A 23,343-nucleotide genomic window follows, 5' to 3' on the forward strand; every position below is an offset into this window, starting at 1 on the left:
ACTCCTGTGCAATGTGTCGCAACTTCCTCCATGGCACCTGACTCAGACACCGTACCTGCTGTCTCAGCAGAGCTTCCAAATTCTGCACACACTGCTCCAAACTTTAAATCTTGCAGCGTGGCTAATCAACTAATTTCACCCTTGGCATCTCTCAGCAAACCTGTGATGGATGTCATTTTGGAGGCTAGAATGCCTATTATTAGAAAATCTTATGCTGACAAATGTAAATGATTCTGTGCCTGGAACCAGTCACAAGGAATAATAAGCACAGCAATGCCCAGTATTCCTCAGATTTTGCAATAGTTAACTGAGATGCGTCACAAGGGCCTTTTTCTTCCATAAAAATCCATGCCTCTGCCATTTCAGCTCATTACAACGCAGAACCTCCCCTCTTCTCTCATCCTCTGCTAATGCAGCATCTCAGCGGGGCCAAAAATGTAAGATCTCCCAGGAGAGCACCAACTCCTGCATGGGACCTCAATTTTGTTTTGGAAAAACTCACTCTACCTCCTTTTGAGCCAGCTGCTACTGTGGACCTAAAATTTCTCTCTTGGAAAACAGCTTTACTTTTATCAGTCACTTCAGCTAGAATGATTTCAGAATTACAGGCTCTTATGGCAGTGGAGCCTTTCATTATTTTTTATCCGGACAGGGTGGCTCTCTGGACCAATCCATCCTTTATGCCTAAGGTGATATCCAGTGTGGCACTTATTCAGACCATTCATCTGCAGACTTTCTTCCCCAAGCCACAGAACAAGGGTGAGCAGATTCTGCATTCATTGGATGTACACAGGCAACTTAGATTCTACTTAAACAGGACAAAATCAAGGGCAGAGGGAAAGGCTATTTCAAAGCAGACTATTTCCAAATGGATAAGCCATTGTATTAGTTTCTGCTATATGCACCATGATAAAGCTATCCCCAAGGGGATCAGATCTCATTCCACCAGGGCTGCATCTACTTCTGCAGCCTTTCTCAGAGGGGTTCCTACCAGAGACATTCTAGAAGCTGCTACCTGGAGCTCAGTTCATACATTCACCAAACATTGCCATTTACCGCTCTTCTCTAAATCCAGAGCTGGCTTTGCCACTGCTGTCCTGCAGTGCCTTATAGCTGCTTCTAATGCTGTATAAATCCATCCTCCCAATCATAGCTTTGGGATTCTACCCAAATGTAATGACTGCAACAGTGAAACACGAAGAACATAGTACAGTTGTGTACATGTACCATAAATATAGATGTTCAAGTATATTCACTGTTGCAGTCCTGGTTACCCTCCCTCCAGCCCCTTGTTTTTCTCTTACTATACCTCTCCTTTCTTTTACTATGATTAAAAGCCTTTTTGGTGTATTTGCTTTTCTTTGGGGGCACCTGACATCTGGGGCAAGAAAAATTGATGTAATGGCATTGATTGCATGTTTTATACCCCTGACGTCATGGAAGAAGGGACAGCAACCAACGCAGGACCCAAGACTTTGTTAATCAGGCCGACTGAGGGCAACCTGCCAGCAGATTACCCAAATGTAACGACTGCAACAGTGAATACACTCTAACATCTACATTTGTGGTAAGTGTACACAACTGTACTTTTTTCTTCCATTTGGGCGCCTCTCTCTCCCTTGACCATGTCAGAGAATCCCACACCGGGTTTTCGTAAATGCACAGAGTGTGGTCATAAGCTTTCCCCAGCGGATGACCACTCTCTTTATGATGAGTGTCTAGGGGTTGCCCATCTTGAATCCTTCTGCTCAATCTGCGCGGGGTTCAGTCCCCGTGCATTGATCGACAGAAGAAATAAACTTATTTTGAAAGGCCTTCTCCCCCATGTTCTTATGGGGGCCCCAGCCACTCCTCCTACTGCTACCCAGGCTACTACTTCTGTCTCTGGCCCAGCCTTTGGGCTCCCACTAAGAGGACTGGGCACAGGGATAAGCACAAGAACAGACCGAGGAAGCGGTCTCCGACCGCTCAACCTCAGCGGGACCACCAGTCAAGCTGCACTTAGCTCAGAGCATTGAGTCTCCTGGACTAAATTCCCCTTGCTTCTCCCCTGAGCCAGAAGGGCTTCGGAGCCATTCCCTGGCATCAGCATCACCTCACACCATCTAGACCGGTGTCGGCCTCTTCCTCCAGATCCACCCAATGCCTTTATGAAGCAGAGGTGGACAGGATGATGCAGAGATTCATCTGCACCCAGATACAGATGGGAGTCTTGTCTGCCCCATCTCCCTCTGGTGCGGGGAGCAAGCAGTCCGCCTTCATCCCAGTTACTTCTCCTCTGATCCGACCCCTGGTTTTGGAGTCCTCTGATCCGAGGACCCTCTGTGTCAAGGGCTTGGCGCCAGCAGTATCTGGCACCTCGATGCCGCCCATTACCTTGAGCAGGTCTGATCCGACTAGCTCTGACCCGTCCGACACTCGGAGCCATAGCCTCTACGCTGGCTCCAAGTTTTTTGGAGCAGAGCCTTCCAGTTAGAGTCTCGGCACCTGGAGGTTCGGCTCTAGCTCCCCCGTTGATCCAGAGGATGACAGACCCATCTGTAGCCCCAACTCAGATGGTTCGTTCTCCTTCTGCCTTTGACGTGGTGGAGAGGGTTCTCTCGATCCCATTGAGGCCCTTGAAGATCTCGTCTTTGGAATCCATCCTGGTTCCCTCTATTTCTGGTCAGGATTCTGCCATCCTTGCTTCCTCAGGGACAGCCTGCTGCCTCTTCACTCTAGGGAGCTCTCACATGGGAGCAGCTATTCAAGTCCTCCCCAGAGCCCCCCCCCCCCCTGCGAGGAGGTTCCTCAAACTTGCGTGTAAAAGGAAGGCACATAGATGCCCTGTCAGAGTCGTTCACAGAAGGCACTGACTTGAAGGAAGGGGAGGGTTCCCCTCCCATCACCCTCAGAGGATGTCTCATTTGGTGACATCATGGAGATCCTGCGGCAGTGCGGGGGGAGGTGGTTTGTCCAAAAACCCAGCCCGGATGAGTCATTGTTCCTGGAGGCGTTTGGCACAGGACCCTCTACTTCCTGGGTGTCCCCTTCCGCAGATGATCTGGTGGATCATGTGACATCTGGTTCATGGAAGGAGCATGACATGGTCGAGCCTATTCCCAAGTGCCCAGATAAGGTCCTCAGCACCCCCACAGACAGGGCACATTGGTTAAAGGGGACCCCCCCCTCATCAATCTTCAAGGATGTTTTCCTATTTTGGGAAGTGGGCCTACGTTTCAGCCACGTTTGCTGTGCATTCGCTGAACTCTATGCACAAATTATTAGGCTTCAGCGAGACCTTGTAAAGGAGATTGCCGCGTCTACCCCGGGTCCACTTTGGCAGAGGATAAAAATGTTTTCTCCTCTTGAATGGCCACCCTCACCTCCATTGCCAGTACCTTTATGCGGTTTCTCTCTCATGCCACAGAGCACCTCTAGAGCTACAGGGGCAGGCATTGCCATCAGGCATCACTCCTGGCTCCAGCTTTGTACCTTCTTGGAGCCCTTCAAGGCATCTTTTACTAATGCCCTGTACGACTTTGGCAAGATGGTATGTGACACACTGGTCCAGAGTGAGAAGGACGGGAAGAGTCTGCCATTAGAATCCGCTTCTCAACCCCTCAACGATCCTTCTCCAGGAGTCAGCGGGGGCGAAGAAAATATGGTTCTGGAAGTCTCAGGCTCAGAACTCGCTTTCCCCCAGAGGCAGAGGGGGATTCTACAGACGGCCACCCTCGCAGCAAAGGGGTTCTGAGGAATTAAGGGTCTCAAGATTTGTTCTTGGACAGGTCCACGCAGCAGCCCTAAAGAGTTGCCGGCTGCACATCTCTGGAGGCAGTCGGGGGTCGACTCTCTCTACACCCATCAAGTTGGTTACAGACGATCAGTGGGTGTTGCAAATCATATACAGAGAATATTCAATCTCCTTTCTTTCAAAGGCTCCATCAGGCCAGATTCCTCCTGGACGTTCCACCCATGCAAAGGGAGGCAGCAACACAGGGAATTTCCAAGCTGCTAGAAAACGAGTCATCCAGCCCATCCTCCCAGACCAGTCCAGATTAGGCATCTATTCCAGGTCTCTCTACCCTGTATCTGTCAGTTGCCAAGAGGAAATTCCGGATGGTCACACACCTCTCAAAGGCAAAAAATGCAGCCTCCATGGAACCCGATGACATACCAGGCTGCATCCTAGAACTTGCAGCAACATTAGGCACCCTATTCAACCAAAGCCTGAGTACCGGCTTTGTCCCCGATGAGTGGAGGACAGCCACCGTCATCCCTTTACACAAAGGTGGAGCGTCCACCAGCCCAGGAAATTTTAGGCCCATCAGCCTAACTAGCCTGATCTGCAAGGCCATGAAATGGATCGTCATGGACCTCATTAACAAGATATTGGCAACCTCCAAATACTCTATCCCACACAGTTTGACTTTGTCACAGGGAGGTCATATCTGTTAAATTTGGTTGACTTTTTTTCAGACATTCACCAAAGCCATGGACTAGGGGAAGGCAGTGCACACCACCTACTTTGACCTGGCCAAAGCCTTCGACACTATTCCCCACTTGGGCATAATAGATAAACACTCTCAACTGGGCATCAAGCCGTATGTTACCAGATGGGTAGCTAACTGACTCACAGATAGAACCCACCTAGTCAAAATAGGGGAAACCACCTCAAGCAGTAGACCTGTATTGAGTGACGTACCTCAGGGTTCAGTCTTAGGGCCTTGTTATTTGGGATAAACTTTTCTGAGGTACAGGCCAAAACCAGTGGGCTATGGCTGACCAAGTTTGCAGATGATTACAAGCTGGGTGCTGTCATCAGTTCCCCTAGTGCCATGGACATCCTCCAAGAGGGTCTCACCCAAACAAATAAATGATGCCAGAAACATGGCCTCAAGCTAAATACAAAAAAAAAATGCATCATCCCCTTTGGGGAGAGTGATGTCTCCACAAATTATCACATTAATAAGTGTCCTAAGCACGCAGTCAGTCGTGAGGGATTTGGGCACCCAGATTGATAGCAACCTAACTTTTGGCCACCATGTGTGCTTTCACTGTACGGAAAGCTTTCTACATGGCCCACCTCATAAGCAAGGGTATCTCATCCAAGGATAAGGTGGCCATAACATCCCTGTATTCTTCCCTTACAAGGCCCATTGAGTACATTGCCCCATTTGGCATGTACCTCGCAAAGCACATGCAGCAGCTGGAGAGACCACAAAGGTTCCTCACCAGGAGAATCCAGGGCCTCAAAAATCTGCCATACACAGGCTAAAACCCTATCCCTCTACTCTGTTTCATACAGACTCCTCAGAGGCGAACTCTGTCTGGCATTATAGAGTGATCTCGGACCCCACCTTGATGGGACTGCTGCATATCCGCAAGTCAAGCTCCACTCTAGTAACCCGTATATGTGTCCTCAACCTGGCCTGACATTAATAACACTTGTTGGCAGGACAGATTTTTTCCCAGAGACTCCCCCATCTGTGGAGTGGACTCCTCTCCACGTTAAGCAGATTACCTGTTTACCCCTTTAAGTGCAACCTAGATAACCGGATGGGATTCCACCCGTGCCCTGCTGAACAGGGCATCAGGTGCTGATTTGTCTGTACATGGGCTAAACTCTTGGCTAGGCTTATAAGGGACTCAGAGCCAATAGCCTAGTAACTTTGTATGATCTATCCTGCCCTTGCAGGAGAACTGGATGTGCTCAGTAGACCTTCAAGATGCCTACTATCACATCAAAATGGACAGACACTCTCGGAGGTTTCTCCACTTCAGGCTGTGGGAGAATCATTAACAATTCAGAGCGCTCCCTTTTGGTCTCACCACAGCCCCCAGGATGTTCACCAAGGTGATGGTGGTGATAGCAGCTAGCCTGCAACTGCAGGGCTTCCAGGTCTTCTTTTACCTGGATGATTGGAGTCCTCTCCACCCCCTCCAGGCATACTCTGCCAAGCCCGGGACTTTCTTATCCAAACCACCCACCAATTGGGCATCACCATCAATCTCAACAAATCTCTCCAAGTTCTGGATTTCATTGGAGCCCAGTTGGACACCATTCAGACCAAGGCCCACCTGATGGACTTCATTCCCTCAAACATCGTCTTGCACATTCTTCAAGTTCCATCTCCGGCGGAGTTGGTTTTAAGAGTGTTGGGGTGCATTGTGGCCACAGTCACCCTTGTCCCCACAGCTCATTTACATATAAGGGTGCTACAATGGGCTCTGGCGGTCTAGTGGTCCTTTTCTAGATCTGCTACTGTCACATCCTCTTAGACTATCCCTGGCATGCACAGATTTTCTTCTTTGGTGGATTCAACCCCCAGATCATCTTCGTGGTCGTCTATTTATTCTCCCCATCCCTGTGACCACGGACGCTTCCCTTCTCGGGTGGGGGGGCATTGCTTGGGATGGACAGTTCAAGGCACATGATCTTCCCTGGAGACCCAGCTGCATATCAGTGTCCCGGAGATGAGGGCAGTACTATTGGCACTGTAAGCTCTTCATGCCCATCTTTCACCAGTGATGATTGCTATCCAGACAGTATGTCGGTAGTCTGGTATATAAACAAACAGGGGAACCAGGTCATATCCCCTTTGCCGTAAAGCCATAAGATTGTGTAAGTGGGTGATCTCCACCCGCCATTTTCTGGTGGCAGTGAAAATTCCAGAGAGGTCCAACATTCTACCGGACAGGCTAAGCAGGTCTGTCCTGATGCCTTATGAGTGGTCTTTGAATCCTTCAATAGCGAAGCAGATCTTTCTAAAGTGGGTCAGCCTTGCTGCAATCTCTTTGCGCCTCCTTCCAACATGAAGTGCAGCGAGTTTTTCACGCTGTACCCCCCCCCCCGGGGGAGCCCCCCACAGACGACGTAGTTCATGCTTGGCCCTCTGGTCTTCTCTATGCTTATCCCGTGATTTCAAAATTGATCCAGAAAATGCAATGGGTAGGGAACTCGTCATCCTTATTGCCCCCTTCTGGCCTTGCCAAGTATGGTTCCTTTCTCTGTGGTCTCGTGTAGTGTCCTCCCTAGACATTGGATCCATATCTGATTTCACATCCCTCAGGGATCCTTCATCCAGATCCTGCCAGTCTTGGCTGCTCCAGTTCCCATAATAGTTAGGACTCCTGGGTTATCTTCTCCGGTTAAGAAGATTATGGTAGCAGCTCATAGATCTTCCATGAGGAAGGTTTAGTCCAGTAAATGGAAGCGCTTCTCAATTTGGATCCCTTCAGTGCTCCAGTTCCTGTGATCTTGGAGTTTCTGGCAAACATCTTTCAGCAGGGTGCCAGTTTCTCTACAATTAAAGTTCAATTGGCAGCTATTTCTAATTTCCACATAGGGAATAATGCAGCTTCTTTAGCTTCTTCTAAGCTCTGCAAAGCCTTTCTGAAGGGTACTTTTCTTCTTAGGCCTCCGATCAAGGATCCTATGCCTCCTTGGAATCTTACTTTGGTCCTTCAAGCCTTGGTTTCTTCTCCTTTTGAGCCCGCTGCTTCAGTGGATCTACAATTCCTGTCTTGGAAGGCAGCTTTCCTGATTGCTATTACTTCAGCTAAAAGGGTGTCTGCCCTTTAGGCTTTGTCCATTAAGCCCCTGTACATGATTTTCCATAAAGAGAAGAGTTTCTTTGCGCACTAATCCTTCCTTTCTACCTAAAGTGGCCTCAGAATCAAACATCAATCAGGTTATCAACTTCTGTCTTCTTTCCAAACTTTCAGAATAAGGAAGAGTATAAATTGCACCTGCTGGACGTTCATAGACAATTACGTTTTTACTTGAACAGAACCAAGGCTTTTCGCAAGTCTGATCAACTTTTGTTTCCTATTCTAAGCCCTTCTTAGGGAAGCCTGTAACTAAGGTCACCATTGCTCGCTGGATTTCTCGGTGTATACTTTTGACGTATTCAACAAAAGGTGTGCCTCTGCCAGGTCATGTTAAGGTGCATTCTACTAGATCTATGGCTACTTCAGCCGCCTTTTGGTCCAGAGTTTCCTTGGATGACATCTGCTGTGTGGCTACCTGGTCATCTTCACATGCTTTCATCTCGCACTACAAGTTGGACCTTCTCTCCAGAAGTAGGGCATCCTTTGGCTCCGCTATGTTACAGAATATCCTTCCATGAGGGTCTCCCAGGTGTTTAATAGCTGGGGACTCTGTCCCACAGGCTGAAGAGCAAATGAAGACAGCAACTTCAGATAAAGAAGTTATGTACTCACCATAACATTCCATCTGAGTTGTTGCTGTTCATTTCTCTTCCACCGTCCCTCCCTCCTTCCCCCTGCCTCATATTGGTTGGATAAGACATGGCCCTGTTCTGGCCATAAAATGTTAATGTGAAATTCAGTCTCGCCGTTCATTCTTCACTGATGGCTTCGGAGCCGATCCTCTGCTCCGGCACGGACGTTCAGCAAAGCTCAAAGATTACCAATATCTTGAGACTAAGCCCCTTATCCCATAATGCATTGCTGGAATTACCTCAGATCTAGTTTGCCGCGGCACTGATCTCTTGGTTTCCAGCTCTGCTCGAGACTTTTTCAACGAATTAGCAAGTTTTTCTTAAAAATTGTTCATGTATTTTAAATCTACTCTGTTGCTTAGCGTTTCCCTTATCCAGAATAGTACTATCTTTTTGGGCCTTGTTAGTTTTAGTGGCCTTTCTTTGCTAGTGTGGGCTTCGGCCTTTAGTAGTGTAGTTTTAGTGCAATTTTGTAGTTTGGTATTTTTGACTAATATACAGTTAGTTCTTGTGTGTCTCTCTCTCTCTATACATATATATATATATATATATATATATATATATATATATATATATATATATATATATATATATATATATATATAGTATGGCGCTTTGGGCATTAATATTGTGTGTTTTCTTAGTTGCTTTCTTGTTAAAGGTGATACAATTTTTCTTATGTCGGAAGATAAAGACAGACATCCTAAGTCTGGTTTCAAAAAATGTCCTGACTGTAGACAAAAGATGTCTGTCACTGACCAAACATGTTCAATGTGCTTATCTGGGTGAGGTGCACCTTCAGGAGTCCTGCAGTATCTGCCACTCCTTTTCAACTAGAGTGCTTGCTGAGAGGAAGAGAAAGCTCATGGATCGGGGTCTTCTTAAGCATGCCTTTGTGGAAGCTTTGACTGACCAGGATGGAGCCAGCAAGTCATCGAAGTCCTCCAAATCCTCTAAGTCAAAGAAGTCGAAGAAAGTGGAACTTGCTGTAACTTTGGCTTCACAGCCTTTGGAGTCGACGGTGTTTTCCTTTCAGACCCGGGACACTGCCTTGGAACCGATTTCCGAATCTCTTTCTCCATTACTCCAGTCGGCACCATCGGTGCATTCCTCCAGGTCCTCTGTTAGTCTTATTTGGAAATGGACCGGCTGGTACAGAAGCTCTTAAAGGCACCAGGCCTAGCTAAATTGCTGTCTGCACTGACCCAGGTGTCGGAACCAAGACTACTACCCAGAAATTGACTGCTCCTCCTCTGAGCCGTAGAGGTTTTTGGAGCCAGAAGAGACTGACCTGATGGTTGTAGAACCCTTGACCAACACCTGTCCCAGTGTCATTGGCTCCATCTACTCGGACGTCCTCTGCGTCGACTGGGGACTCTAGGAGCAGACACACTCTCTGGTCGGGTCCGGTGAGGATAGTCTAACTGACCTGTCAGTGCCGACTCTTCTTTTCGGGTCTTCAGTGTGGGTAAGCTCTGCTACTACCTCGTCATGCTCGAAGCCCACGGCATCGATGCAGGAGAGGATCTTGGTTCCTTCAGGTCTTCGGGTTACTTTTTAACTGTGTATATAACATCTTAAATACACACTATTTGCTGCTTTATTTGTTTATGTAACTCCATCACTTTAAACCCGTAATTGATGTATAACCATGTGGTTTTAGCGATGAGAGTATAAATAATTAATTAGACAAAGTGTTGATTGTCTGAAGAAGTTGCTCAAATTTTGAGCGAAGAAAAGCGCTTTACGTTTACTTTTTGAATAAACTCTGTGTGTCTAAGTCTCTGTGAACCGTTGGATACCTTTTTATTGTGAAAAAGGTTCCTTCGGGTCCGTCAACTCTTTCTCATCGAAGCTGTGATGCCTTTGAAGCCATGAGGCGAGTACGGTCTCCTAAGACTTCCTCATCACCAGGTCTGGCATCCTCTTTCCCTAAAGTGCCGGTGTCTGTTTCTGCTTCCGTTGGCCACCCCAAGCGTGGAGACCCAGAGTCACAGGTAGCCCCACTGGGCACCCCCTGCTCTTCTGTGACTTCTCCAGAGGTTCCTACTGAGGAAGTTCCCTGAAAGAGTGTCCAAGAGGAGGCACTTGGACTCCCCACAGGAGTCCTTGATATCTGACATTGACTTGGATGAATCAGAAGGGTCCCCTTGACCCCCTCCTCTGAGGACATCTCCTTTGCGGAGATCCTTAGGCAGAGGGGTGATTGGCAGTCCAAAAACCCTACTGAGGAAGAGTCTGTTCTTCTGGAGGCGTTTGGGTCTCAACCTTCCACCTCCTGGGTGTCTCCACACTCTACAATGAAACACAATAGGGTGTAAGAGTGGATAACACAACGAATAAAACCAGCCAACCACTCTGGAGCCGATATTCTAAAACCCAGAACAACAATTTATTCACTGCAAAAATCCAAGCAATGTAATGCAGTCAAACAAAACGTTAGGTCAAGCGCTTTCGTATTCAACTTCATCAGAACAATTGAACATCAGTTAACTAGCTCCTTTTATACAAATTCAGTCAATTAATCATTAATTAATTATTGTTATAATAAAGTGACAGTGCTTAAATATCAATAAAAAAAATATATAAAATTTTAACATTTTCTAACTTTTCAAAAAGATGTAGTTCATTAATTATTAATATCTCTACAATGAGCGTATGCAACTGGTCTCTCATATGGCATGGGAGTCTCGGGAGTCCATGGAAACTGTCCCTTGGAGGCCGAATAAGTTTATCTCTGCCCCAGCGGATAAAACCTTCTTGTCTAAGGGAGTCCCTGTTGTTGCCATGGTGATGCAGCAGCCACCAAGAAGGAATTGTCTGAAACTTCTGCATCTATCCATCCTCCTAACAGAGATTCTAGGATCATGGATAGATATGGGAAATGCATGTTCACTTTAGCGACTGTCACCCTTCGATCACTGTACTATTTGACCCATTTCGCCAGACTGCAAAGAGACCTCCTTAAGGAGTTGGGAGATGCTCTTCAGGGTGCTGTAGCTGCAGGTGTCACTGATAAGTTTTCTGCCTAGCTTGCTACCCTTAATTCCATTGTGAACTCGTCCATGTGTCTCATATATGCAGCAGATGGGTCGAGTAGGGCTGCAGCAGCAGTGGATGTTCTTCGTGTTTCACTGTTGCAGTCATTATATTTGGGTAATCCTGCTGGCAGGTTGCCCTCATTCGGCCTGAATTCCAAAGTCCTGGCTCCTGCGTCGGCTGCTTTTGGCCCTTCCCTAACGTCAGGTTGCCAGGGGTATAAAAGATACGGCTGACGCCATTTTCTTTAGTCTTTCTTGCCACGTGGTGCACGAAGCAGAAGCAGTTCGCAAGTGCCGGTTAGGGGTTGCTCTTTGTAGGCAGGCCTGGATGCGCCTCTGTTCTTTCGCGGAGCCCTTCAAGTCTTCATTCGTAAATACCCCATTTGATGGCTCATCCTTCTCTGGGCCTAAGGTAAAGGAAACATTAACTAGGTGTGAACAGTAGGGAAAGACTCTGCCATCGGAGAACGCTTTTCTACCCCTACTCGACCTTACCCCAAAGGCCAAAGGGGAGGAAAGATGTAGTTCCGTAAAGCCAAAAACCAAACAAATGAATAAACTGATAACTGAAGTAAATCCACAAGTCACAGGACCCGGAGCCAAACTTAAAATCAAAATGTAGTTTAATACACTAACACCACAGACACGTAAAACCAAGTGCTTTCACCCGGCCTCTGCCAGGCTTTTTCAAGGAATGAATACTTGTGCACAGCATCCCTTGTGTTTAAATAGCACATTTCAAAATCAGCTGTTCAGCAATTAATAATTGTCAATTCACTTAAAGTACTACCTTTACCTCCTTTACAAAAAACATGTTTTTTTAAAAACTCTTAGGTATTATGTTGTACATAGCAGAACAAGTTAAACCAACAGCTCCGATACAATCAGAGCCTAGCTTTTCTTAGTTTTAACACAGACCCAATGTTTGTTATCGTTTAATCCTGGGGACCTAGTGGAGTCTAGTCTCAATTGCCAATAAAGTTTGCGATATTCTAGACGCGTCTCCCAACTCCCTCCTCTTACTTCTGGGGTAATCTGTTCTAGTACCATAAACTTTAAATTCATATTGTTACACTTTTGGGAGTGTTTAAAAAAGGCATTAGTTTCTTTACCTCTGGAGATGTCATACAAATGTTCATATACTCTTTTTCTTGAGGCTCTTTCCGTTTTGCCAATATAAAAACTTAAGCAAAATGTACAGATCCCTAAGTATACCACTCCCTTTGTTGCACAGTTGTAATATTTATTAGATCTAACTGTAAATTTCCTCTTAGGTAGATAAAATGTCCCCTGGTTTAACATAGCAGCACATTGGTTACAGTTATCGCACTTATACGTGCCTAACCTAGTTTTATTAGTGTTCACATTTTCCTTTCTTTCAAAAAGAAACAATATGAATTTAAAGTTTATGGTACTAGAACAGATTACCCCAGAAGTAAGAGGAGGGAGTTGGGAGACACGTCTAGAGTATCGCAAACTTTTTTGGCAATTGAGACTAGACTCCACTAGGTCCCCAGGATTAAACGATAACATAAACATTGGGTCTGTGTTAAAACTAAGAAAAGCTAGGCTCTGATTGTATCGGAGCTGTTGGTTTAACTTATTCTGCTATGTACAACATAATACCCAAGAGTTTTTAAAAAAACATGTTTTTTTGTAAAGGAGGTAAAGGTAGTACTTCAAGTGAATTGACAATTATTAATTAATTGCTGAACAGCTGATTTTGAAATGTGCTATTTAAACACAAGGGATGCTGTGCACAAGTATTCATTCCTTGAAAAAGCCTGGCAGAGGCCGGGTGAAAGCGCTTGGTTTTACACGTCTGTGGTGTTAGTGTATTAAACTCTGTTTTGATTTTAAGTTTGGCTCCGGGTCCTGTGGCTTGTGGATTTACTTCAGTAGTTCCGTAAAGCCCAAGGAGCCTTTCAGGAGACACGTGGAGAACCTTCCTCCAGGGGCAGAGGAGGAGGTAATAATGGAAGACGCTGCCCTTGCGGCAGAGGGGGTCCGCAACACCAGGGTGACAGATAATTTCTCCGGTCAACCCTATCAGCGCTCCTGAGAGGAGGCCCGACTGTCCTGCTCTGGAGGCAGTCGGGGGTCGCTTATCTTTGTACCCAGAAGCCTGGTTAGATATCACAAACAACAGATGGGTAAAAAGCATCATTTCCAAAGGGTATTTCATACTGTTCTCCACTCCACCCATTCCTGTCAAGAGAATCCTGGATGTTCCACCTAGTTACAGGGAACAATCAACCATAGAGGTCTGCAAGTTGCTAGAAAAAGTCATCCAACCAGTCCCAGCAGACCAGACAGGATTCGGAACTTTCTCAAGATATTTTTTGGTTCCAAAGAAAACGGGACTGGAGACCCATTTTGGACCTCAGCAGACTGAACCAATTTGTAAAAAAAGAGAAGTTTCGGATGGTCACGCTTCAGTCCATACTCCCCTTTTTAGGGAAGGACAGTTGGATGTGCTCGATCGATCTCAAGGATGCGTACTACCACATAAAAATGGCCAGACCATCCAGAGATCATCTGCGTTTCTGGCTGGGAGCCAGTCACTACCAGTTTCGAGCCCTGCCCTTTGGTCTCACTACAGCCCCCAGAGTGTTTACCAAATGTATGGCAGTGGTCATGGCTCACTTGAGGCGTCTAGGATTCCAGGTGTTTCCATACCTAGACGATTGGCTCCTTACCTCCACCACCAGGCATCAACTGATTCAGGCAACGGAATCCACTCTGACACTCTGCAACCACTTAGGCATTACGGTCAACTTCAAAAAGTCTGCCTTGTCGCCATTGCAGCATGTAGTCTTTATAGGGGCAGAGTTGGTCACTTCAACCACTACTCTACGTCTTCCAGTTGAAAGGGTATCAATTCTTCACCTACACATCACATCACTGGTTTCAAAGAACAGAGCTCCAGCAGCAGAGGTCTTGAAAGTACTAAGTTTGATGGCAGCAGCAATTTTAGCCATTCCATTGGCGAGGATGCATATGCGGATTCTTCAATGGCTCCTGTTCACTCAATGGTCTCACCAGGAGTTGCCAATGAACCATATGATTCTGATTACAAACTCTTGCAAGAGGGATCTTCAGTGGTGGTTGACGTCTCTACATGTTGCAATAGGACGTCCCTTTGTACTTCCCCCTCCAGTAGCCACTGTGACCATGGACGTTTCCCTGATAGGGTGGGGGGGTGCATTTTCAGGGAAAGACTGCCCAAGGCACAAAGGCGGATCAAGAGTCACATTTGCATATCAATGTCCTAGAGATGAGAGCGGTACTTCTGGTGTTGCAGTACTTTCAGGACTCTCTCCCTCTAGGGGCAATTGCCATACAGACAAGACATGTCCGTGGTCTGGTATTTGGACAAACAGGGCAGAACCATGTCTTACCCCCCTTTGCCGAGAAGCCCTTGGAGTTTGGCAGTGGGCTATGTCATCCCAGCGCTTTCTTTTGGCAAAGCACATCCCAGGGATATCCAACATAATAGTGGACAAGCTGAGCAAGGCAATATTGTTGCCACATGAGTGGTCCCTCAAACAGGAGATTGCGGACAGGATTTTCCGCAAATGGGGCCAGCCTTGCTGCGATCTTTTTGCCAGCCACATCAACACCAAATGCAGAAGCTACTTTGCCCTGATTCCCCCCTCTGGGAGAACCCCCGAGAGATGCATTATACACGATTGGCCCCCAGGTCTCCTCTATGCATTTCCCCCAATTCCTCTGATGCCCAGATTTTTACAGAAAGCGGTTGCTGGGAAGTACTGCCATTCTTATAGCCCCTCATTGGCCTTGGCAGATTTGGTTTCCATTTCTTTACCATCATCTCTTGGAGGATCTATGGACCCTGGACCCAGTTCCAGACCTATTGACACATACCCGTCAGGGGACCTCCATCCTTCCTTGCAGTCACTGAAGCCAATTGCTTGGCTGCTCCAGTTGCCCGTATAGCCAGGCTTCATAATCCTTCAGATGATCAAATTTTGTTGGCTTCCCACAAACCCTTCCACCAGAAAATTGTATCGGAGTAAGTGGAAAAGATTTTCCATTTGGGCTTCTAACAAAAACCTTGATCCTTACCAAACTCCATTGTCATCCATTCTAGAATTCTTGACAGAGATTTTTCACGAAGGAGCTGCAGCTGCTACCATTAGGGTCCAGTTAGCAGCTATATCTAATTTCCATCTAGGTACTGATGGACTGAATATTATGCAACACCAGTTATCAAAGGCCTTCCTCAAAGGTACTTTTCACATGAGACCTCTTGAATTTAATGCTTTCCCATATTATTTTTTCTCCCTTCGAACCAGCGTCTTCTTGTGAGTGCAAGTTTCTGTCATGGAAAACTATTTTTCTAGTGGCCATTACTTCTGCCCGCAGAGTGTCAGAGCTTCAGGCATTATCTATCAAGTGTCCATATATGATTTTTCATCCTGACAGGGTATCCCTTAGGACCAACCCTTCTTTTTTGCCTAAAGTATGTTCTGAGACTAACTTAAATCAAGTTATTTAGTTGCCCTTTTTTTTCCCCAAGCATACCAACAATTTAGAATACATGCTGCACAAACTTGATGTTCACAGTCAGCTTAGATATTATCTGGACCGAACAAAAGACTTCAGAAAGTCAGACCAACTTTTTGTTTCATTCTCTGTAGCCAGAAAAGGTAGACCAGTGGCTAAAACCCTTTCCAAGTGGCTTTCAGATTGTATCACCTACACTTACTCATCTGCTAATAGGTCTTTGTTGCATAAAGTGAAGGCGCATTCAACCAGAGCAGTCTCTACTTCTTCGGCCTTTCAAGCCAAGTTACCTCTTGACAATATCTGTGCTGCAGCCACTTTATCTAAGCCTCACACTTTTATCACTCATGAAGGCCTCCAGGGACAGGGCTTCCTTTGGTTCTATGGTCCTGAAAAATGTACTCCGGTGAGCCACCCAGGATTTAGGTTGTTAGGGACGCTACCCATCAGTGAAGAATGAATGGCGAGATTGAACAACTTCACATAAAGAAGTTATGTACTCACCGTAAAGTTTCATGTGAGTTGTTCCATCTCGCCTTCATTCTCATGTCCCTCCCTCCTTCTCCCACCTGACTGACTGTACCTGGAGACTGACTTCATCCTGGTTATTCAATGGTTCTTCCTGTCTGGGGAGATTAGTCCTCTTACTAGGATATGGTACACGCAGCAAACAAGATCTGAGGTAATTCCAGCAATGCATCATGGGATAAAGAGGCTTGGTCTTGAGCTACTGGTAATCTTTGAGCTTTGCTAAACGGCCGTGTTGGAGCCAAGGATTGGCTCCAAACCTATCAATGACAAATGAAGGCGAGATGGAACAACTCACATGGAACGTTATGGTGAGTACATAACTTTTTTCCTGTAGATACTGTCTGAGTTTCTGGTGTCGGTGTGTAAGACATTGTGTGAGGTTGGGTTGCTATGGGGGGCAGCAAACTCAATCTGAGGGAGGAAGGAGACTGGCATTATGGGTAGGGGAGGAGCTTGTTGCTCTGATCAGATGCTGGAGAAATGCGGTCAAGTCGGATCCGTGCTGGATCCGAGTTCCCACAGGTTGAAGACAAATGAAGAGCAACAACTCAGATGGAATGTTATGGTGAGTACATAACTTATTTTGTGTCATTAATTGTAGTGCCTGTTCTTGGTAATGAGTTTAGTACATGTAATTAGTTATAACCCTATAACTGAATTTTTGTTATCCTTAAAGGAGAAGAAACAACGTCGTGAGAAGAATCTAAAGCAGCGTCAAGAGAATGAAAGGAAGGCCGAAATTGTTCAAGTGGTGAGATGTTCAGTTTCTTTATTTTCTAGGACAGAAGTTAAGTTGGTGGCCTCACATTTAATATTTTTATTTGTTATGTACTTAGAATGCTGTACCTTTAAAAAGGGAGTGAGCAGTTATTGCAATATTGGTGGCTCTGATAAAATCTGGTTGCTCATGCTTATAAGGGTCAGTTGGACATCTACATTCTGTACTTTTCAGCTCTACCTCTGTCTTTATCTCACTAGTAAATTGTTTGGAAAAAGGTGCATAGCAAGACTTTAATATGACAGCTTCTTTCCCCAATTATGCAAATTTAAGTTGTATGTTCTACTTTTCTTTTTGTCTTGAGTCATCAGTAGTCTTATTTGCTAAGTTTTGCATTGTGCTTGATATGTGTGTGTCCGTTGTGCCTGTTTCTCTTTAATGATGTGGTTACTTGCTTTCACTGAGTTTGTTACATTTAATATATTCTGTTCTGTGAAGCTTTTGTGATGTGGTGCTAAAGTTGATGTTGACTAGCTTCTGACTACCCTTGGCATATTTTGTAAACTATGTTAACCAGCACCCACGGGGATTGGTAGATGTTGGATAACTGTAGTTTCTGGTTGCTTCAGAGTTACTGTTAAAAATAGGCCTGACTAATACTGTACCGTGTACTATTTGTTTGGTTTTACTTGTTCTTAGGTTGGAGAGAGAGGGAATTTATTCCTGTCTTCCTTTTTAAAACTCCGACTCTAAAAACGTAAGGTATGTTTCGGGGGGAGGACGACACAAAGTGCAACACATGAAAATTGTATTTTTTTTCTGGTTGATTGAGTTCCAGTTAACTGAGAGTTTACTGTATTTGTTGGTATTGCTCGTTGCCTTTAACTTTAAATTCCTAGATATGTACCTAATTTATCCAGTACTTTGAGCTATATGTAAATTGGGACAACACTGATTTTCCATTGTTTGAGGGGAAGGTACCAGAAAGTCAAATTTGGACAGAGTAGTGGAAAAATGCAAGATGTCCATTTAACATGCCATATTGGGTCTAAGCAATCTTTTTTTTTTTCCTGCTGCTCATGTTTCTTAAAATGTGTTACTTAGTACTTACTTAGTCATTTTGCTGTGTTGAGCATTTTGTATTCAATCTTTAACTAACCAGAGCATGGTAAAAAAAACAACTAAAAGACGGCAATAAACTAAGCTAAATTAAAATATGATCATGGAAACTGTTGCAAGCCAGATTGATGTGCCTTAAACAGGAGTGATCTACTTTAATTTTGCATGTTGGAAATTATTTTCAAAAATCACTATACTGATTCCCAGATTTCATATCATGAAAATGAAATTTCACTTTTTAAAGAATTAGAAATGTGTGTCCCTAGTTACAGGTGTTCATGATGGGAGGTGGGTCATTATCTTGGCTTATGGGTTATTTTGGCTTATGGGTTGTTTTGCAATGTGCTTATGTGTACTGTATTGTGATCAGGCTGTTTTTCATTTTTTACGTTATTCTTATAGAAATGTCCCATATTGGGAATTGTGTGTTAAGCAAACTGAAGTTAAGATTGCCATGCTGCACTCCTTTGTGCATTTATGTGAGATCGATATCCTATCCCTAAAACATGGAATTAACATCAAACCTACTTTTGTAGGCAGCTAAACTTTAACAGACTGAACAGTTGTAGCTGTGCTAGTGCAGTCATTTCCATGTGTTGTCATTCTGTGGATACAGAGAGGCACTGCTCCCTTATCACTAATGGTAATGAGCCACTCTCACCTGAATTATGTGGCTAGTAATAATGGAGAAGTAGAAACATATGAATGCATTTACCATGTAGGCTTTGAGGCCACAAATAACCATCACGTTTGTGTTTGTTAGCCATGGAAGTGCACCAGCCTAAGGACCCTTTTCAGCCACAGTTTGACAGAGGCTCAGAATAACATATGTTTTCAGCAGTAAGTGTAGTGATTGTATAATTCAAAGTATAGCTGTATTTTCAGTAATAAAGTTGGTACAGAATGGCAGTATTAGAAGTGAAAAGTGTATTGTGTCATTTTCGGCAGACACATAAGCAGAACAGAGGGATAGGCCATATTTATGCTTATGTAATTAGTGAGAGAGGGGAAGGTAAAGATTTTGAGAAAAAAAATAATTTTAAAGTTGGTTAATGGTCAAACTGCTAGTCTGATTGCAGAAAAAAAATCACATTAATGTATTGGCATGTGTAGTGTAGAAAACATTTACGTGAGTTATGCGATCAGTCATTATAAAGGTAACTGAGCTGAATACGTGCAGCAAGGTCTTGGGCGGATTGGAAGGGAGTGAAATGCGTGTGAACATTCAGTCTTATTCACAATCTTTGGTAACAGCAGTAAAGTCTGGTATTTGAGATTTGTACCTACTACCTCAGCTATATATATGGCCTCAGAGCAAGTCTTTTTGAAATGAGCTGTAGTGCAAAGTGCATTGTATAACTTGTTAATGAGCTTTCTTCCTTTTTGCTTTTTCTTGTTTCAGATCAAGAACCCAGCCAAGATCAAGCGAATGAAGAGGAAACAGCTCCGGCGGATTGAGAAGCGGGATACACTTAAAGCAATACATTCCAAAAGCAGCTGAGCAGACAGGAGTAAAGCAGTGAATCTATATGCTTCAGAATGTACTGCACAAACACAAACAAAAGACTTTCTGATGCAGTCTGATACAGTAACATGTCTAGTTCTCCTATAACCAGAAGTCAGGTTCTCATTTTACCAGCTTTGTTGCAGCTGGATTTGCACAACTTGTATTATGTTGGGACGTTATCTTCCATCTTCAGTTTTCTAGCCCCAAAAGTTCACACTCTAGTTCTCTAAGAACATTAAGAGCGTAGCCATTTGATTTGGAAATACAAGAAGGAGTTTTGCTGCTGTTGGGTTGTTCATTTGTGTGTGTGTGTGTGTGTGTGTGTGTGTGTGTGTGTATATATGTATATATATATATATATATATATATATATATATATATATATATATATATATATATATATAAAAATTTGGACAAGATAATTAACCTGTCCATTAAAAGAGGACTATAGGGGAACAAGTATCACAGTAATGTACTCATCTTTGCGGAGAACAATTTTGGCAATAAAGTCATAGTGTATGGGCTTCTTTATCTGTTATAACCCAAAAAGCAAAACAGGCACGAACCGGGAACCAACACCAATTTAACCTGTAGTAGACAACAATTGTAGCCACAAAATCCACTTTATTCCACCAATTGAACGCTTTCGTAAGAGTATATCACAACTTCCTCAGAATGAATGGAAAACTTCACACACCCTTCTCTGAATATCCCTCCCAAATTGAATCACATGACTAAAAACACATCCAAGCAAGGTAAAAAAAAAAAAACTTAGCTTTAAAAAAAAAATTAAAGGTAGTGTTGCCACCTTTTCAAACATCAGATTTTACAGGCCGACACATATGGCCAGTACAAAGGATAGAACTTAACTTTTTTACCTAATAAAAGCTTATTAGTGTAGCATTTTAGCTGCTTATTCTGTTTCTTATAACATTTAGGTATTTCAGATGCAGAATAACTATTTTATGCAACTATTACATAAAATATAGGAAATAATTTTGTCCTAAAATCTCAGGACATTTGCCATTTTTACAATTTTTTGTCAGGACACAACTGCCCAAAGATATATATATATATATATATATATATATATATATATATATATATATATATATATATATATATATATATGTGTGTATATATATATATATATATATATATATGTGTGTGTGTGTGTGTATGCATAAACCTGTTACATAAACAATAAAAAATATATTGTTTAAAATAAAAACGCTTGCCCCTTTAAACATATGACATCAATCTAAGAATGTTCGCTATAGAAATTGTTTCATTTAATCCTGTGGGGGCTCTGTGGCATTGTTTTAATTGCCAGTGCAATTCTTTCCACTCTGTCATCCCGCCATGGCCCTCCCAGGGAACATAGCCATTTGATTTGGAAATTGGCAGGAGTTTTATCTGGAATTTACAGGAAGGAGTTTTGCTGCTATTGGGTTTTTTCATTTGTATATTTAGGAATTTAGAGAAGATAATCAACCTGTCCAGTAAAAGAGGACTGTAGGGGAACAAGTATTGCAGTAATGTATCTTTGCGGAGAACAGTTTTGGCAATAAAGTCAGTGTATGGGCTTCTATATCTGTTATCCCTGTGAAAATGACTAAAATTCTCCAGCAGTCTCTGTTCCTCTGTGTGTGCCATTGCATTGTGTGTGCTGTTGAAAGTGTTGACAGAGATTGGCACAAACCTTCCATAAAATTAGTTTTGGCAGGTGCTATTTTCATTTCTTGTCACTGCTTGAAACCACTAGTCACTTGACTACATTCTATGTTTATCAGTTTTGTTATTCATTTCTAATATGGTACGTCTCCATTTGCTTATTTTAAATTTTAAAGACCCTTTGCAGTGATTTGATAAGAAACTGATAAATGTATCTTTAAAGTTCTCCACAGAAATGTATTCACAAGTGTCCTTGTGGGTAGGACATTTGCATCAAACACTTCATACTGAATTCTTATAGTGTTTGTGCTTGTAACAATTGGGTTGGAACACTGAAAAAAAAAAGAGAGAGAACTGAAATAAGGAGCTTAAATGTTGCAAGTCTTTTCTACTGAAGATCCTCATGATTTCATGATTTGTTAGAGGGAAAACCAAGTTGCTCATGATTTGTTAGAGAGAAAACCAAGTTGGTTACCTGAAAGAAGGGGAGGTGCAGGGAAAACAAAAATGTCAGAATGCAGTGACAACCTTTTTCAGTCTCCTGATGGCACAAATTGAGATGCTCCTTGTAGAAGGCAAGTTTTTTCTTTAGAGGGTTGTTTTAAGATTATACACCATAATTTTTTGGAACATAAACTAACCCAGTCTTGGGTTCCAGCACGGGCTGAGCAAACTTCAGATCTAACCCCATATCGGACAAAGAGTGAAGGTCATTGCAGAGTACTTTCCATAAGTCTCCAAGGTTCACCTCAAAACCATTTTTATCCCAAACAAGAAAAATACACATTACATAGCACTCTTACCACATTCTGTCCTTTTATTTGTTAAGGAAAATGGCGATACATTAGGTACCAATCCACCAAAACTAAACAGTTCTGTCAAAAAGGACAGGCACGTTGTCAATTGTGTTGATTTGTAACAGTAAGCATTTAGAATATTAATCCTAAAGAGTTTGCTACCTCTTGTAGGCCAGAAAGCTTAGACTATTGTCTCGGGCACGAGAGATTCTAACTGCTTATTATATTTGTGTGCCTAGCCCACAAAGTATTTTAAAGAATTCAGTTTATGCATTTTACAGTAGTCTATTATCCGAACTAGTTGGGACCTGTTCAGATAATCAAACAATTTAATTGAACTGGATAAAAAAAACCCTTCTAAAATCTTAGTTTTTCCTGCATGCAGGGAATGTACTTTTCAACCATTCAGTGATTTGAGTGGACAGTAAAGAATATTTTTCACACACAAGTGGGTTACAAGCTCAAAAAAACACATGCAAGCGAATGCGTATAACAGACGTTATGATTTTTCTTACCCAAAAACTTTGGAAGACTACATTCGGATAATTGACTCTGCACTTTACTTCCAGTTTTCAGCTGTCACATTCCACAGCACAAGTGTGTTAAGTGCTAGACTGCAATATGACCATGTTAACCCTTGTATGGTTGATGTTCTGATTGCAGATTCAAAATATTTCAGCCTTCCCTAAATTAGAGAGAACAAAAGCCAGCTTTGACAACAACTCAGAGAATCCAGTTTTGGAGAGTAGCGTTGGAGTTAATCAGATCCTGAGTATCTCTGTCTAAACCTAAGGAAATGTAGCCAGTTTCTCAAGTTATATATTTGGCCAGGGAATCAGTAGCACATTTTTTTGAGTCTTTGGCATTCACCTGTTCAAATAACATTATGCTTCCACATTTAAGATTTCATATTTGAAAAAACTCATTGGCTCCTTCTGGAGTGTTTGGAGCAATAAACAAACTCTAAAACTTTGTTACACGTGAACTATTGTAATGTGTTTAGCTACACAAGTCAATTTCTGGGACTCTGCCCTGCCCATCTGGCCCATTCCTTCCCCAGGTGATTGGCTGTAGCCTTGCCAGTTGGTGAGGGAGTTTGGAGAGGATGTGCCATTGTCTGTGGACTCAGAACTTTTATTATGCCCTAACTTCAGTCTCATCCCTACAACTGACCTGCAGTTCAATGCAGGTAAGCTGA

The 23,343-nt window shown here is 43.5% G+C and overlaps 1 protein-coding gene across 3 annotated transcripts in view; it reads left to right on the forward strand.

The window, feature by feature from the left end:
• CCDC86 (coiled-coil domain containing 86) overlaps positions 1-20,491 on the forward strand; it is a 165,925-nt gene extending 145,434 nt beyond the window's left edge. For all 3 annotated transcript variants that reach the window (XM_044084051.1, XM_044084049.1, XM_044084050.1), the window contains exons 4-5: positions 17,007-17,081; positions 19,570-20,491. In XM_044084051.1, coding sequence (XP_043939986.1) covers positions 17,007-17,081; positions 19,570-19,668 — 174 coding nt within the window. In that variant the 3' untranslated portion in view covers positions 19,669-20,491. The remainder of the gene's footprint in view (positions 1-17,006; positions 17,082-19,569) is intronic.
• The last annotated feature ends 2,852 nt before the right edge of the window (positions 20,492-23,343 follow it).

This window comes from Protopterus annectens, chromosome 9.part0, assembly GCF_019279795.1.
Source record: "Protopterus annectens isolate FY-2018-M chromosome 9.part0, PAN1.0, whole genome shotgun sequence".
NCBI lineage: Eukaryota > Metazoa > Chordata > Ceratodontiformes > Protopteridae > Protopterus > Protopterus annectens.